The 17923-nt window shown below is 35.2% G+C and overlaps 2 protein-coding genes and 1 pseudogene across 2 annotated transcripts; 1 reads left to right on the top strand and 2 right to left on the bottom strand.

The window, feature by feature from the left end:
* Nucleotides 1-281: 281 nt before the first annotated feature.
* On the bottom strand, nt 282-4029 carry LOC110610248 (annotated as a pseudogene).
* A 2957-nt stretch (nt 4030-6986) lies between these two features.
* On the top strand, nt 6987-10809 carry LOC110610874 (thioredoxin reductase NTRB). The gene is made up of 2 exons (XM_021750979.2): nt 6987-8134; nt 10446-10809. The coding sequence occupies exons 1-2, from the start codon at nt 7096-7098 to the stop codon at nt 10514-10516; spliced, it is 1110 nt and encodes a 369-aa protein (XP_021606671.1). The 5' UTR covers nt 6987-7095; the 3' UTR covers nt 10517-10809.
* Nucleotides 10810-11595: 786 nt separating this feature from the next.
* LOC110610776 (3-hydroxy-3-methylglutaryl-coenzyme A reductase 3) lies at nt 11596-14778 on the bottom strand. The gene is made up of 4 exons (XM_021750882.2): nt 13679-14778; nt 13067-13248; nt 12592-12938; nt 11596-12220 (listed from the first exon to the last, which is right to left on the bottom strand). Exons 1-4 carry the CDS (start codon nt 14653-14655, stop codon nt 11960-11962), a joined length of 1767 nt encoding a protein of 588 aa, XP_021606574.1. The 5' UTR covers nt 14656-14778; the 3' UTR covers nt 11596-11959.
* Between the last annotated feature and the right edge of the window lie 3145 nt (nt 14779-17923).

Raw genomic sequence — 17923 nt, 5'->3', positions numbered from 1 at the left:
AAAAGTAACAAAAAGAACAAGCTCCTATGAAATCGGTTCTTTTTAACCAAGTTTTATATCTGAACAGGCCCTGCGAAAGCGCCCATCACGAAGACATACACAATAGAAATAACATCTGATTATAAGTTCTCGTAAAGGCACCTAGCAACAGAACTACTTGAAACAAGCAAGTAATTGATACAAAATCATGGACAGATAGGCATTCACAACAAAAATAACATAAAAAAATTGAAAACTTTGCTGATTTTCTTACAAAACCTGTAACGGTCTTTATGTAGCATTTACCATCGAAGCGAGTCCAATTCTTCATCATAATCAATCACATCTTCATAGTCATAAAATAGGCGTTCACCTGTAAAAGTAATGCAAGTATTAAAGAACATGTACTTAAGCAGGGCGGAAAAATCAATGCCTTAAACCAGTAGATACTGTAAGCATGCTAAGTCCATTTTTCAAACCATCCTTGGTAATTTGTCAAAGGGATTAGTGTTGAAGATAATCAATTCAAACAAGATTATTAGACTGCCTTTCCTTTCTGTGAGCTTGGAGTGATAAGTGTTGTTGGAGAGATAAGGCAGTGGAGAGATAACTCATAAATATTTGAGGAGATGTATTTAGTGATAAGAAATTTAAGTTACACTTGGTTTTTGTATTTAGTGGTTATCAGCTAAGATTAGTTACAGACTACTCTATTTATGGAATGTATCTGTCATCTAAGTCATTAAGCCAGAAATAAAAAAGAACAAAATCGTTTTCTCTCTACTTCTTCAAGAATCAGTTTCAATAAGGAAACCAAGGTTCTCATTTTTTTCCTCCAAACAATCGCAAGAAGAAAAAAAGAAACCATAAACCATTTACCAAATTGTGTTCTAACCATTCCAAAACTAACTTTCCTATCGTTTGTGCCAGATATTTCATTCATTAAAATCATCTTCATTCAGCAATATTTCTTTTTCTTTTTCTCCTAACTTTAAAGAATGAGTACTCTTTCTCTCAATGTTAGTTTCATTTGAATGTACAACAATGGAAACATAGACATCAACTATTTTCAGGTCTAATAATAGGCCTGAGGTGAACTATATGCACAGGACACAAACACACATGTAAACTACACTATTCAAATATGAAATATTTAACACATGAACAAAACACCATATCTAAGCCAAAGGATGCAAAACTTTTATCTTCCCATATAAAATATCAAGGGGTAAATATGGAATCAGAGAAGAGTACAGTATCAGAAAGGATAATTCAAGGAAACCTGAAATTGTGGGTAGTCTGGAGCACTAAACACCGTTATTAGCCTTCCAGACTCCACGACATGATCTATGGTCTACCCTTCATCCACTCCTGCAAGACCAGACCTCTTTTCTCTCGCATCGGGACCTTCATGGGATCTGATTATTAGCTACACCAACAACAGCAACAAAACATGATTGTGATATCAGCATTCTAACAGTTCTACACCAGCTTGTTCACAATGTTAATAGCTGAAATCTTGATAATGTAAATATAGACACAAACTACATTTTTTCACAACTCAAATTTATACACAATAAAGGATTTTTTTTCTCAATTATTGTATAAAATTTGGCAAAGATCTTCACAAGTATATTCAGAATAATCAATACAATATTACAATGTCAACTTGGAAGGGTACACTGAATGGCGCATGCAGGAGGGGCCGAGGGGGATCATGGTGGGGCAGAGAGATCTCAAAATTATTAAATTCTGAAAATTGAAAATTTTAATTAAGAGAGCATGAATGTTCTGAAAGTTTTTATATACTTAAAAACTCTTGTTAAGTATCCACAGAAATTTGCAAGCAACCAAAACCATCCAATAGCATGCCAAAGTTGACAGATATTATAGAACAACTACCTCAGCTTAAAAGAAAATCCAAATATGGCACCACCTTTAGCTGAAACTTTTTCAAAAATTCTTCAATCCTATCTGGCCCCCACAATTAGACCAATGCCTCTTTCTTTATCTGGAGAAAGTCCAGGTTGCATTGTTGGATCAGTCCATAAAACATCACCAGGAATCAGGTTCAAACCTTCCCATGGAGGGTCTAGAACTGATCTTCGAGCCTTGGACAATTCCTCAAAACAACCAAGTGATAGGGGGGTGGACTCAGGATGAAATATGATTCTTCGGTTCTTCTTTCCTTTGGATCTCTTTGATTGGGTGACAGAGACACTGCGGACCCATGAGCGGTATATACACGGCCAGCTATAATAGAGGCTAAGAGAAGCCCTTCAAAGATCCCAAGCACTTCCTATATACATGCGTACCTTTATCATTATACTTTGCCAGAACTTCCTTCTCAAAGCCATAAACAGATGTGCCACGGAGGAGATACACCCTTTGAGGCAAAAAGACCCGGCAAAACATTCTCGTAGATATTCTTTGGTTATCAAGAAAAGCCAAAGATCAAGTTTTAAGCACAAAATAAGCATTAGCATCCTGAAGATAACAATTCTCAGACCAAAAAAAAAAAACATTAATGAGGTCCACAAGTTAACAAAGAATTAAGTAAAGTTTACACTAAGCAATTGAATAAATTAAATTAGAAACCCAAAAGGCTGCTTGAATAAAGCTAGTATTATCAAGAACCGTAGTGCCTTAGCAAAATGATCCACAAAATAAACATGAAGGGATGTTTTTGTTGCAAAAGATAGAATCCTGTGTCCTAACAATTGTTCCGAGTTCTCCGTTGTTTGTTTAAAAAATGGCGTCGAAGTAATTAGTCCTGTAACATCTAATTAACTAAAAAAATTTCGGTGCCACTTGGGATCGCTGTAATAAAAAGAAAGGTTAGAAAAATTGAAGTCAACTCATATGGCTAGATCTTCTTTCAATTGCAAAAATAATCTTTAAAAATTTCCTTTCATATCCTCAATGAATTGAAATGTTCAAAAGAATATTTATCGCCCCAGATCAATTTTAGATTATAGTATTAGTAAGATTCCAGAAACAATTTCTAGCTTGCTTTCAAACTCATCCAATAGGAAATGCAAATTAATAGCTTATTATATAATTGCTTGAGCTATGATGCTTAATTTTTATTGCATAAAATATCGTCCAGGTATTGGATTCATGCACTTCTAATTCTCCAGAAAAGCAATTTAGAAAAAGGATAGAAGCGGTTAGAGAGTGCATAGATCATTAGTCCATACATGGTGATAAATGAATTAATAATAGAGGGAAAAGCATCCAAATCCCTTGACAAGTCCGGAGCTGACAGAAATGAAATCTTGAGAGAGAAGCAGTGTCAAAAGATACCATCCAAGCTAAGAAGAGCAAGAAGGTCTCGAATCCAATCGAGAGAGCTCTTGACATCGGGAGGCCAAGAGAGAGGAATATCAACAGGCGGTGAAGACGTGGTAATGGTGGAGGAAGAGGAGCAGCAAGCAATGGTGGCTGCTTCATCTGTGGAATAGTAGGCGTTGATTGGATTTGGATCTGGTGGGCAACCAGGTTGGAAAGAATCTGATGACATGTAAATAAAATAATAAAGCCTAAAACCCTAACAAATAATGCAGTAGGGGAGATAGCAAAGCAGGACAGGAGAGTGATGAGTTTGCTGAAATTCTTTTATTATTATTAATTGGAGAGCTAACCCTCGAGGAAGCCGAGCATAATAAAACAGCAGAAATTTAGATTAAAGGCAGAATAGTAGTTTTGGTGGGTGAAGGGCGAAGTGACCCATCGGCCCTGTGTGGGCTTACGCCTGTCCAGCGTAAACTGCTTGTGCTTGATTTCTTAGACGCGTATGTGTCGTTAAACTTGAAACACAAGCGCAAGTAGGCGCAGGATTTTGTTTTCTCTTGTTACCAAGCACCAGCTGCTACCTACCTAACAAAACATTCAAAAAAAATGCTGCACCTACAGCAGTTGCTGACCAAATTAGCCATTTCTTCTATTTCAAATCTCTGTCTTAATCTCCTTCTTATTCTTCATTTCTCATGCAATTTCTTCAAGCATGTGGGCCAGTCAGTGTCCCATATTTATAAATAGCAGTAAAAATCTAATCCCACATGAAACCCATCTTAATTATTTTTACATGTATTATTCTTTATTTGTTTTATTCTGACACTAATTTCTCTTAGCATAACAACAAAAGTAGTAATTAAAACATGCCTGCCAGCCTACAAATGCTCCAACATAAAAAAACATGGTGAATTATTTATATTATCTAATCATGGAACAAATACAAATCCAAGCTAGCTACCATTAGTTTTGCTTCTTCTTCATGGAATACAGAAAATACCCACCACACAGTTTCCTTCCAAAAAAGGTAAGCCACTCTCTCATGAAAAGAAGACATTTCACAGGTCAAATACTGTTAAACCCATATTTGATTTAAATAGATAGTAAAAATTAGCTTTCTAGAAAATAATTTTCCTCTCCGCAATTTAAGAAGAAAAGCGCTCTGATTTCTAAAAATAATTCTAATTAAATAAATAAAATAGAAAATTTTAAATTTTTTAGTTAAATTACTTGAAATCATAAGGCTTAGACTAATGAATTTGCAGCTTAATTGCTAAATATATTGGGAAGTTAAGAGTTGTTGGTCCTGGAATCACTCATTGATTTATACACCAATTTGGCATTTATTCTAAGCCTACTTTAATTCACTCACCTAATACGAAAAGCGACACTTGCATTTCTTTTCTTTGTCTGCTATGGCCCTACCACTTTAATTATATATTTCTACATTTATTATATAATTATACTTGTGAATCAATGAGCTAGAGCTTAATTATTTTCTAAGATTATGATATATTCATAAAAAAATTCAGGGTCAAAAAAAAATAAAAATAAAAATAAAAAACCCAATGAGACCGTCCAAACAAATAAAACCAGCCATTTTCCAAGTTTCCACACACACCTCGCCCTTCCTTCGTCACCTTCCCCTTCCAAAAAGTCCTCCTTCAACCATATTTATATATAAGCACTCAGAATTCAAAGACGCCCACTTCTTTTAGAATGAGTCATAAGGTGATGGGTTACTCCAAGATTGGGAGGAGATGCCATGGAGCAGGCAGAGGCTTCAGGCTGAACCCAAAAAGATTCTCAGTTCAAAGGCTACGTGCCAGGTTCTTCCACTTGTTCAAGCTCTTGAGTAGATGGAAATCTTCATATGGTCAAGCTCTACAATCTTTAAAGAGAGGTATGGTGACTATAAATAATTACAGTTTGAGGAGAAACAGCAGCACCAACAGCAGGAGGGGATTGGTGGTGGAGGTTTCCAGCCACAACTACGGTCTTGGCGACTGCAGAATGATAACGTTCCGCCGTTCCAATTCTTTCTACTCTGAAGCCATTGCAGATTGCTTGGAGTTCATCAAGAGATCCTCCATTTCTATGGAGCAGAAACAAGACAGTCCAAGATAGGCCATATAAAAATCATACAAAGTACTATGATTTTTGTATAAAAGGGTCTCTGCTGTCTGTTTTTGGATTTCAGTTGTTTTTTTCCTCTCTCTTAGATTTTTGCTTGCCTCCAATCTTTGAAGAGTGCTTGATCTTGTGTATATATGTAATCCAGCCATGGATTTTCTTGAGAAAAAAGGAAAATGTTTGAGAGATTTATATATTAATTAATTATAACTTTTACTATTGGTGTTATGATATTATCCTTGAGGTGCTAATATTGGGAAGGTTCACAGTAGGTATGGAAATGAAGATTCTAAAGCTTGTATTACCACCTAATCCCATTGCCATTATTTGACTAGAAAAAAGGGGAGATGGTCAAGGCTAAAAAGCAAAGCTTTTGTTGAAATTTAGAACAAGGTGCCATTAATATTTTTGAACTTTATTAAAAGCTAACAAGTTATGCCTTCATGATGATGCTCATCTTTTAATTATTTTACTGGAACATAAAGCAGGGTATCTCTGTACTCTATATTCAATAATCACGTTGTTGCCTGCACTAATTACATCCTTTTTGCTAATCTCTTTCACAGTATTGGGCTAAGCTCACAGCAGCATAGCGTCAGAGTTGGCCCAAAATTGTAGGCCTTGTTCAAGAACTTAGATGCAATGCCCAAAGATCAGGCTGTTTCTGATAGAGATGAGCAGCTTTTGATTATAATTGAATGATTGAATGAATTTAATTTTTTTCGATTTTATTTCCAATTGCTGACTCCTAATTTTGGAGTTGTGGGTCATTAGCTAATTGGGCAAAAGAAATTTCCACTTAGAAATTTTGTCATGAGAAATGTAGCCATCATGTTATGTGAATAGGAAGGGAGACAATAAACAGAACAATATGAAGTTTATTTTCCGCCACTTTCTCGAGAATATGATGCCCAAAATAGAGTGTTAACTAGGTCATACCAAAACCAAATTCTGTGGCAGTTTGAGCTTTTGCTCCCAGGACTTGATGCTGGTACAAGCAAAATTCAAAAAGTTATTTTTTTGGTTCACTTATTTTTATAATTAAAATTAAAAAAAAAAGGATTTTTCACTTTATAATATATTCTTTTTATTAATTTATGGTTTTCCAAGCAGTAATGGCTTAGTTTATTGAAAATTCAACTTCTTAATTAAGTTGTCATAAATAATATATGAATTATTTTTCAATTTCCGAAATTGAAATGTGGCAACTTATGCTCCGTTCAGATGTAGATGCAGAATCTAGTGGGCCCATGACGGACGTACATGGACCGGGCCGAAATTTTCGTCCCTTGAATAATAATGATAAATTACAATAGTCGAATTATCAATTATTTTTTATGAAAAAATTGTTATTGGATACATTAGTAATTTTTAAGTTTTAAAAAATATATTAAAAATATTTTTAAAATTATAAATAATTAATAGATGTTTTTATAAAATTAAAAAATTAATTAATGGGTTTTCTAATTTTTTAAATAAGAGGCGAAGAGAAGGAAGAATAAGAGGAATTTTAGATAAGAGGAAAAGTGAGAGAAGGTACGTTATGCTCTCTATGAGATGATTTGTTTCCATTTTTTACTGTACACGAATTGGAGGAAACCAAACCCGTTTTCGCGCCAAAGCGCGTGTGAATAGAACAGAAAAGCGAGGCCTCAGCATAGATAAAGACGGGGCGAAGACAGGGGAGTCATGAATCGAACCCCTAGTAGGCTTAGAAGCCTTCTCAAAAGAGCACGCAGCTTTATTGGACTCGCCGCCACCACCACTTCTCTCGCTGCGTCGTCTCTTTCTACCTCCTCCGCTCCTAAGGTAACCACATCCACCGCCATGGAAGACCTCAAGACCCGTCTCTGCATCATCGGCAGTGGCCCTGCCGCCCACACTGCCGCTATCTATGCTGCCCGTGCTGAGCTCAAGCCTATTCTTTTTGAAGGCTGGATGGCCAATGACATCGCCCCTGGTGGCCAGCTTACTACCACCTCAGAGGTCGAGAACTTCCCCGGTTTCCCTGACGGGATTCAGGGTGGCGAACTTATGGACCGATGCCGCGCTCAATCCGTCCGCTTCGGTACCCAGATCTACACCGAAACCGTTAACAAGGTCGATTTCTCTTCCAATCCCTTCAAGGTGTTCACTGACTCCAAGGCCGTCCTCGCTGATTCTGTCATCGTTGCAACCGGCGCCGTCGCCAAGCGCCTTAACTTCCCGGGCTCGGATACTTTCTGGAATCGAGGCGTTTCGGCCTGCGCGGTATGCGATGGGGCCGCCCCAATTTTTAGGGACAAGCCTCTAGCCGTGATTGGCGGAGGGGATTCGGCCATGGAAGAAGCCACTTTTCTCACCAAATATGGTTCCAAAGTTTATATAATTCACAGGAGGGATACTTTTAGAGCATCCAAGATTATGCAGAATAGGGCCTTAAGCAATCCAAAGATCGAGGTCATTTGGAATTCGGTGGTGGTGGAGGCTAACGGAGACCGCCTATTGGGTGGGCTGAAAGTGAAGAACATCGAGACTGGACAAGTTTGTGATTTGAAGGTGTCCGGATTGTTCTTTGCCATTGGGCATGAGCCTGCTACCAAGTTCTTGGATGGGCAGCTCCAACTCGACTCCGATGGTTACGTTGTGACCAAACCAGGCACCACTCAGACCAGCGTGCGTGGTGTTTTTGCAGCTGGAGATGTCCAGGACAAGAAGTACAGGCAGGCTGTTACTGCTGCCGGCACTGGTTTGTCTCTCTTCTTCTCTCACTTGTGCCCTTTTAAATTTCGTTACCCAAGTCCTAATAGCCCGCTAAATGGTGATTCAATATAGATTCTACATATTCGATAACTATTTGCTCCTCAACACTTGACTTGAATGGCTTGAGTATCAGCAATATGGATCCCCTAATTCCAGCTTAAGGGGAGGTTCGCAAACCCATACATATAACACCCGAGATTACTTCTAAAACCAACGGGCAACGCATCATTGTCAATCCCCTTTAAACTGCGTGTCTTCGTTCAGGGAACTTTCATAGGTTTGCAAGATCATTCATATAACACCCAAGATCATCCCCTAGAACTGATGTTGAATGCATCAATAGCTTAGATCCTTCAAATGGCAGCCTAAACATAATACTGTATTAATATGTTGCAGCACCACAAATCTTGAGCTAGGCTGGACAAAAGCATTTTTTAAAATATTGTTAGATGGTTAAAGATGTCAGCTTGATCTTCCTTCATTGTCGTAATATGCTTAGGTGAATAAATAAGAAAGCAATCTCATTCGGTCGTCCTTGTGTTACTGTTTAATTTTAATAATAAAACCATTCATTATACTCAAATGTGCTATATGGGATCAACTATATTTCTTCTTTTTTATTGTGATTTTTGGTAGATTTTGAAGTTTATGTTTTACTATATACATGGTACACCTCATTAGACTTTGAGAACAGGTTGAAGGCTTTAATGGCTTTAATGGGATTACTACATCCTTCTAAAAATTGTGTTGATACGTTTTTTTTTCACTCACTCTTTCAGTGGCTTATCTGTTTAAACCATTTCATTCTCCTTTATTTAGTGTTACTTTCTTCTGGTTTTTGCATTATGGTAAAGTTGCTCCCCTTCCCAGAAGGATAAATAAACACAAAATTTTTCTGTAAACTAATTGTGGTTCCATAATTTTTAAGCCAAACTTCATAGGAGGCTAATCTTTTCCCTGTTTGCTGTTTATCTGGTAGCTTGGACACACATGCTTGTTTTTGCTTTGGATTAATCTATATTGCATTTCACCTTTTCTTTCTTTTCTTATCATATTAGATTCCGTTGCAAGTTTGCGACACTTATTCATGGTAGGTCAAGCTCCTGCCAGTTTACATTGAACCCTCATTTGAAGACTATGGTCCTAATTGTCTGTGGCTAGCTTGAATAGGTCCTCGTGGGAGTATCTATAAATTTGAGAAGAGTAACTTCATTTTTGCCATATTCTTTTGGCCCCTTAACCATGATTTTTTCCTACTTGTTTATCAGTCCAAGATTGAGTTTGTTTGGTATTTGGTTTATGATGCATGGAAGTCTAACTACCATCAGGTTTTGAGAATGCTTTAAATCAAGCTTAAACAATATCCTGGGATCAATGCTTTAAACCAATCTTAAACAATATCCTGGGATCAAACTGTCAGATACATAATTAGGCCTGTTGTTTGAGCTTAATGTCTTTTGGGTATTGTTTTCTGGGGCATGAATAAATTGATCCTGCTTGAGGTAAAGAAGCTTTAACCAATTCTTGACATGATGGGCTGAGATCAAATGTCAATACATAATTAAGCATGCCTCATTCATACTGTCATCCTGTTTAGAAAGCAATTTTTACCAGTATTCGATATTTTCTAAGTGTTTTGTTGTTGACCACATTTGACACAAAACGCCGTTGTATATTACACCCAATTTGCCTGATGTCCATGTATATCATTTGGGATAATTTGCAAAATTTGAAAATGTATTGGCATCATATGAAAAAATTAGTGTAGTATATTGAGTATAATCTGGTTAAAAGTGCACAATTACTACAGGCTCTACCAATTTTAACATTCTTTTGTTGATTGTTCTGCCATCTGAAATTCCAAGTTTCCAACCATCATTGTCAGAAAAAAAGATGCCAAATGTTTGTTGTTCTCTGCATTTATGGTGTATGCAGGCATATCTGCTTTTCCTAGAACTGACTTTCTCTCTCTCTCTCTCTCTCTCTCTCTCTCTCTCTCTCTCTCTCTCTCTAACCTTTCCCTATTGATTATATTGCAAGCATCCTTCTTTTTGTCTGTCAACTGTATCTTTTTAATCAAGGGCTTGTGTCTTGTTTAATTTGTTGTTGTTTCACAACCATCTTAGGTTGATTCTTATTCTGATTAACTTGAAATATATTTCTTCGGCATACAAAACTGAAAAAATGCTTTCAATATCATCAGTTGAGAAATGTCCCAAAAAGAAAGAGGAGAATTGTATCCAATCTTAGGTTGATTGTTGTTCTGATTAACTTACTTTTGCTTCACGATGTTGCAGGTTGCATGGCAGCCTTGGAAGCAGAACATTACTTGCAAGAGATTGGTTCGCAGGAAGGTAAGAGCGATTGACTATCTAGGATATAAGAGGTAAATTGGAGGTAGTCAGTGATAAGTGATTTTTTAACAACAAAGGTATGAAAGGACATCACTGGATGTGTTGCAGCTATTTAGTTGGATTATAGACAATTTTCAACATTTGGTTACAAAATGAACTTGATTTGAAAAAATGTTTGCTCATTTTATCAATTCAATTTGAAATGGAATTTCTGGGATTTGCTTTTGTGAAGGCCTTATCTTTCCTCTGATTTTGTATGTACTTTCTTAAGGAATGGTGAAAAATTTACATCTTGGTGCCGACTTGTATTGAATGGTATTGGACCCAAACGCACAGTGCAGTGGCCCATGGCCATTGATCGATTTATAAATGTTCTGAATAACGTGAAAATTTAATTTGCTCCTGTGGTGAATGAATGGCAGATTTTTTTTTTTTTTTTTAATGTTAATTTGAGCTGGAGCTATGCTGCTGAATTGCACCTTGTTGATGAATCTGGTTTTTGGCATGCTTGGTGGTGTACGTTGTAGAATAGCAGTCCAATTGAACCGAGGATGATGCTATTTGTGCCAATTTGCAAAGATGGAGTATAATAGAACCAGAAATAAATGATAAGGCGACCAGTAGGGGATTAAGAACATTGTCCCCCGTACGTACGTTCTGAGTCTAGAAAATCACGTTTACCGATTCTGCTATATGCAATCGTTAAATTGGTTTTTTCGTATATAACCAGATTTTGCATCAACTATTAAAATTGTATGTGTACATGTGTATGTATATTGAAAGTGGACTCTCTTATTAGTCTGATATTAAAAGTGAACCTTGCAAAAAGGTTATGACTTTGCTGATGTCTTCGGGCTTCAGTTAGTATGAAGATGTTAAGGTTATTAGACTGATCAAAACAAGAATCTGAGCTCACAAATGTAAGTATTGTGATTACTTATAATAAGCATTCATCAATATGATGATGGGCTAGGAAGAGGATGGATTCACAGCATACATATGCAGAGATGCACCATATAAATGGTACGTATTTAAACAAAGAGTGCAAATAGTCAGTTTGATTTTGAACTGAAACAAATGTGAAAATTTTGAACCATTCAAGTTTCGAGATGTATAAATCGAACTAAACTGAAGTTACACACATGAACAAATCATACTGACCCAGTTCATTCTGTTAGATTCCATAGTTTAGGGTGACATGAAATCAGGCGCAAGTAAAAAACAAATATATGGCACACCACGTAAAACCCCATATCTAACAATTGTAGGCTTGATAAGAGATCTTGGAAGGAGATCCACCAGCTTCACATGGCTTTGGAAAGAGCAGGCTCTATCTATTTTTACTTGTCCTTCACATGGACTTTGTCTTTGTTTGTCCCCACCAACCAACAGTTGCCGACCACTGTTATCCTTGATAAGTAATTTATTTCTAGTTTTCGTCATCTCTACTAAACAAATTAAGCAGTTGTATTACTCTTCAGGAAGTTAATTCGGATGTCTTTGCTAGATCTGTTGTACTTCAAGTGGCTCTTAACCAGCTGCCCAGCTGCAAGAGCAGACATAAGAGATAGCTCACCTGCCAGAACTGAACCAGCGACAATAGTAGCCAGTAGCCTTGAGTTAGACCCTGGGGAATCTTTGCTTGCACCCTTTACCCCAAGAAGGTTCAGGCAAGCTGATTGAGATGCAAGTTGAGTGCCACCTCCAACTGTACCCACCTGAACAAGTACCAAAAATAAAGAATTCTGACTTATGTTGTTTCAAGGCATCTTCATGCGATGTTAAATTTTACTTCGTTTTCTATATTTTAAATCTTAGATATCCTCCAAAGTAATATTCCCTTTTTAAGGAATCGTTGGCATCTTACATCTGGCCTTGCCAAAAGTTTATATATTTTTCCCTTTCAACTTGCTCTTGAATGAGCCAATAAATAAATAAATAACTCCCTCTTAAGTAATTCTGTGGCCATATTCATGTAAAATGCATATATCAAATTATTGTGGATGAATAACAAAATAAGTTATTACTTCTACTAGATGGTGAAGAAAATGAATTAATGAATAATCTAAGGCGGAGAAAGTTTAATAACCTCAATGGAAGGCATGGACACTGAGATGTGAAGGTCCTTGCCACCATTAACAGCTTCCATCATAGTAATGCAGTGAGAGCTCTCCACGTTCTGAGCAGGATCCTGTCCAGTAGCTATGTACACTGCAGTTACTACATTGCTAGCGTGGGCGTTAAACCCACCAAGAGAACCTGCCACGGCTGATCCAGTTAGGTTCTTAAGCATGTTAAGCTCCACCAAGGCGGCCACATTGGTTTTCAATACCTTCTTAACCACTTCTTCCTTTATGATTGCCTCACAAACAACGGACTTCCCACGACCTTCTATCCAGTTTACTGCTGCTGGCTTCTTGTCCGAACAGAAGTTCCCTGAAAAGTTCATAACATGGTTGGAAAATTTTCTTCGTTCTCATATGCTAAATAAATTTAAATTGATTAAACTAGACATCTTATCGTATGGGTGTAGCTAAGGAGAGTAGAAGACAAGAGGATTTTACCGGAGATGCCGATGACATCCATATCAGGAAAATCATTCTGGAGATAATCGAGGACGTTTTGGACTCCTTTGGAGACCATGTTCATTCCCATAGCATCACCTGTGCTGCAGTTAAACCTCATAAAAAGATTTTTTCCTGCTATTGCACATTGGACACCTTGTAGCTTTGCGAATCTGCTTGACCTGCACAATATTTGTAAAAATTAATCAATAAAAAAAAATAAAAACTCTTGTTCTTCTAATGCTAAATGCAAACATATACTAACTAGTAACTTGATGATCTTGGTAAGTACAATAGGTTCACACAAAATATAAAATAAAAAAATCCATCAACATCGCAATCACCAAACAAATAAATGCCAAAAGCAAAGCAAAAAACCAAGTCAAACAAAAAGCGAAGCAGGATAACATGTCCATATATACATGACTCCGAAATTATACATTAACCAGCTAATCAATGCCTAAAGGGAGGGGGGGATGGGAAAAACGAATACGAAATCATTTTTTATGAAAAAGAAAATGTAAATTAGGCTCGTACGACCATCCTCATCCTAAAGAATAACGCTACTACTTGTGAACAGAAAGAAAAAGTAAAGAGGGAAAAAGATCGAACTTGTTGAAAACAACGGCAACGGTGTCGAAATTGTCAGGATCCTCCATAAAAAATTTCAAGTCGGCGGCCCTCTTGGCGGTGGCAAACCTGACTACGGGAGCTCTGGTCATTCCATCCCTGATCAACGCGGAGGTAGCCCCTCCAGATGCGTAAATAGCCTTACACCCTCTATTTGTACTGGCCACCAGGCAACCCTCCGTCGTGGCCATTGGCACACTATATTCCTTTCCATCCAGCAACAATGGCCCAGCAATTCCCACCGGAATCTGCACGTACCCGATTGGCATCTCGCAGCACTGCCCCAATATGGACTCGTAATCGAACCCATCTAAAGGCAGTCCCTCCAATGATCTCTTCGAGATCCTCTGGACCGCCACTCGGCGAATTAAAGCAGCCCTCCTACAGTCCCCAAGTTTTGATTCGAGTGCGTAGGAAGGAATGGAACCAGAGACTACTGATTTGATAATTTGCTCGTCATCATCAGAAAATGAACTACTGGTGGTCGTAGTTGCGATAATGGGCGCATGAATTTTGGCGGGCGGGAAGCAGTCAAGTGAGGCAGAGCAAGGCCCCGGAGGCATATTATCTTCCTTAACTATAATGTTATTATCATCATATTCTTCGTCAACAATGTTGGAAGCTTTAGAAAAGAAGTGGACGAAGCTAATGCCAAAGAAACCAAGAAGATAGATGACGGAAGCCACCAAGCAAAGTAAAGCAGCGATCTCAGGGAAGCTGAGTATGTGAAGAGGAGTGGAGTTATGGATCTTTTCTCGCCATCTGTGGATGAGGAAATAGGCTACGGAGAAGAAGAGCGCGAAAAAGAGAGAATTAGCGAGGTAGAGGGAGAGAGGGAGAAAATAATCGGAAGGCTTTAGAGGAGGAAGATGGTGGCCAAGGCGGAACGAGTTGAGAAGTTCGTCAGAAGAGTTCTTACGGAGGAGGTAGCTGGCCAGTCGCCGGCGAACTTTGTCCATAAATATAGAAAGTCGGAAAATAAAAAATAAATAAATAAACAGAAGAGAAGCGCGGACGATGAGCTCTCGGCAGTTTGAGTCGTTTTTCAGTATTTGTTTTATAAAGAGCGAGGAGAGAGAAGGGTGGCGACTACACACACGTACGGCGTGCTTTCCTGTTTTGCGGTTTTAAACTCTCTTGTATCTTTAATTTTCTTTTTAACACGCAACAATTTTGTTCCACTTCATTTCATTAATTCTCTGTTAAAAATTAATAAATTTTAGAACAAACTATAATTTAATTTTTATAATATTAAAATGTGACACAATTTTAACTCTATAATATTTTTATACCAAATGCAAAAAATTTGATATAATATGCAAAAACTATATCAGCATTTCAATAAGATCTTAACAATGCAAAAAGTTTCAATCAAATAAGTATTATTTTCTATGTGAATTATAATTATTTTTATGAAAAATAAATTATAGTATGAAAATATTTTTCATTATTTAAAAAGTATTGATATTAATAAACTAGAAAAATGCTGTTGTACAAGAATTCAGCACACCAACAATTTTGAATTGTTTAATGAGTGGGTCCACCTTGATTTGATTGGGACCCATTCATCCAACTAGCCCTATTAATTATTTCATGTATTGAATACATGTACGAATTTTATACTGAATAGCATTCACTCCAATAAATTATATAAATATATATAATAACATTAATATGATTCACAAAATAAGGTAAATTTCTTAATAGTATCTTTAGTTATAAATAAATTATTTTCTATTAACCAATATATTTAAATGCTACATAGATTATAATACACTATCGAAAATATAATTTTTAATAAAAATAATAATAATAATAATAACAATATATTTCTCACATAAAACGTGACTCGGTTGATCATTATATAATGAGTAATCTTTTAAATATTTAAATTTATATTTATTGAATAAATTCACAAATAAAGAAAAACATTTATGCTATATATTTTATTTATATGCACACGTGAATTAATTTCATATAAATTTTAATATGAGATCCAGCTCATATCTCATTCATTAATCTTTGAGTTTTTATTTAAACACGTGAGATAATAATGATCATATACTACTTTTTTATTATTATATAACAAAGCAGCAAAAGAGCTTTCACCACTACCCCTTCAAAAAGATTGTTTGCTTTTGCTTTTTTTTTTTATAAAAAAAAAATAAGTTGCATGTTGCTTTATGAGAATATAGGTAAGAATTGTTAATGAAATGAGATACACGAGATATAAATTTTATCTCGCATGAAAAATAATTTAATATTTATTTAATTAAAATATATATAAATTTAAATGGTAAAGAATAATTTGAATGCCTTTAAATAAAAAATTTTCCCAGCCACGACATTTTTCACCTAGTTTTCTATTTAGTGGATAATTTTTTTTTTCTAGAGTACTGCCATGCAATAAATAACTCGGTTAAATAAATATTTTCAATGTAAAATATGGAAATTTATTTAACAGTTTTATAAAAAAAAAAAAAAAAGATAAAAGACTGCTCAAAATAAATAACTTCTAAAAATTAAGGTTTTTCATTCTTTTGGTATATATATATATATATATATATTGAATTATGAAATTTGCAAAATAATATTTATGCATATATATATTTTAAGTTAATATAAATTTAAATTGGACAACAATTACTATGAATGCATAAATCTTAACTATAATTTAGATACGAATCTAACTATTATAAGAAATATCATTATATTTATAAAAGATGAGTAAATCATCATGTTTTATATCTTTTCCACAAATCATTTTCCAATCTTATCGGAAGATTACACAAAAACGAGAAATGCTTCAATGAATATCATATCATACCATAAAAAAGAGCTCATAGGTGATCGACAGCCACCAGCTTCAGATTGATTGTTGAACGTTCGAAGAAAGTTGTTAATGAATCTTGATATATATTCTCAGTAATATACAATTAAAAAAAAGGTATTTTTGAAATATTCAAAATTCAATTTTATTTGTAATATTGTAATGTTTAAAACCTTACGTAAATAAAATAATTTGTTAATAATATTTAAATTTAATTTTTTTTTATTATGCTGTTTGAGCATTTAAAGTGCTACGAAAAAAAATAAATCGGAGAGGAGATTCAATCCCACATCTTTGAGAAATGCCATGGCCAATGCAACTACCTTAGGCTAAGCTTTGAAGCCTAAGCTTTGAAATTTCAATTCAAATCAAGTCCGTCCCTATTCTAACGACACTTGATATTCGACAGATAGTAGATTTCCAGATAGACCCACAATGACACGATCACCAAACGAGACAGAAAGCAAACTACTTAGGGGTATAAATGGAAAACTATGTAAGAAACAAGACTCGCAGGTTGCGTCAAGTCTACGGCTCCATAAAAATCGCTCCCTCTCTACTTCCCCCGCAACGAACCAGCCTCTGTCCTCGGCAACACTACACCATCATGAGTGACGGCCTCACTTAGGAAACTTTTTGAAAATTTAATGGAATATTTATATAATTTTTATTAATTAAAAAAATTAACATTCAGTTTCTAAATTTTTAAAAGAATATATTAATTTTTTATAAATTGACAAAATTAAATGATAATAATTTTATTATTTCATAAAAATTTAAAATACTATAAATACCACTAAACAAATAAAAAATAAGTTTAATAATTTAAGATTATATTTTAAATTTTAAAAAATTTAAATATAATTAAAATATTAAAATTAAAAATATTTTTTAATATATAAACGTTTAAACAACTAATATTAAAAAATTTTAAAAATTTATATTTAATATTTAACACGATCAAATTAATTTAATTTATAAAATTTTATGTATACAATATTCTTTTAGTTTTTTTTATTTAAAATTAAATTTTATTTTAAAAATTTATTTATATAAATAAATATTTTTTATAAATTAAATAAAATTAAAACTATCACTAAAAAAAATAAAATTCAACCCCGATTTAAATTTTTACATCCGTCGTTCACCATCATCTGTACTACTACCGCCACCATTCCACCGTCGTACGGCACCCACATACTCTTCTTCGTCATCTTTTCCGAATATCCATTTTACTAATATATTATATATAAAAGAAATCTTCTCCTTCTATCCCTCTCTCTCCACTACGCACCACCGCTAGGCTCTTTCAACGTCTCTTTTCTTTTATTTTCTTTTCTTTTCTTTTCTTTTTTTTCTGTTTTTGACCTGGCATTGGCACCAGAACTTCTTACTCG

The sequence above is a fragment of the Manihot esculenta genome, chromosome 1 (assembly GCF_001659605.2).
Source record: "Manihot esculenta cultivar AM560-2 chromosome 1, M.esculenta_v8, whole genome shotgun sequence".
Lineage (NCBI taxonomy): Eukaryota > Viridiplantae > Streptophyta > Magnoliopsida > Malpighiales > Euphorbiaceae > Manihot > Manihot esculenta.
The sequence above is the reverse complement of the archived record's forward strand: the minus strand, read 5'-3'. Positions and strand labels throughout refer to the sequence as shown.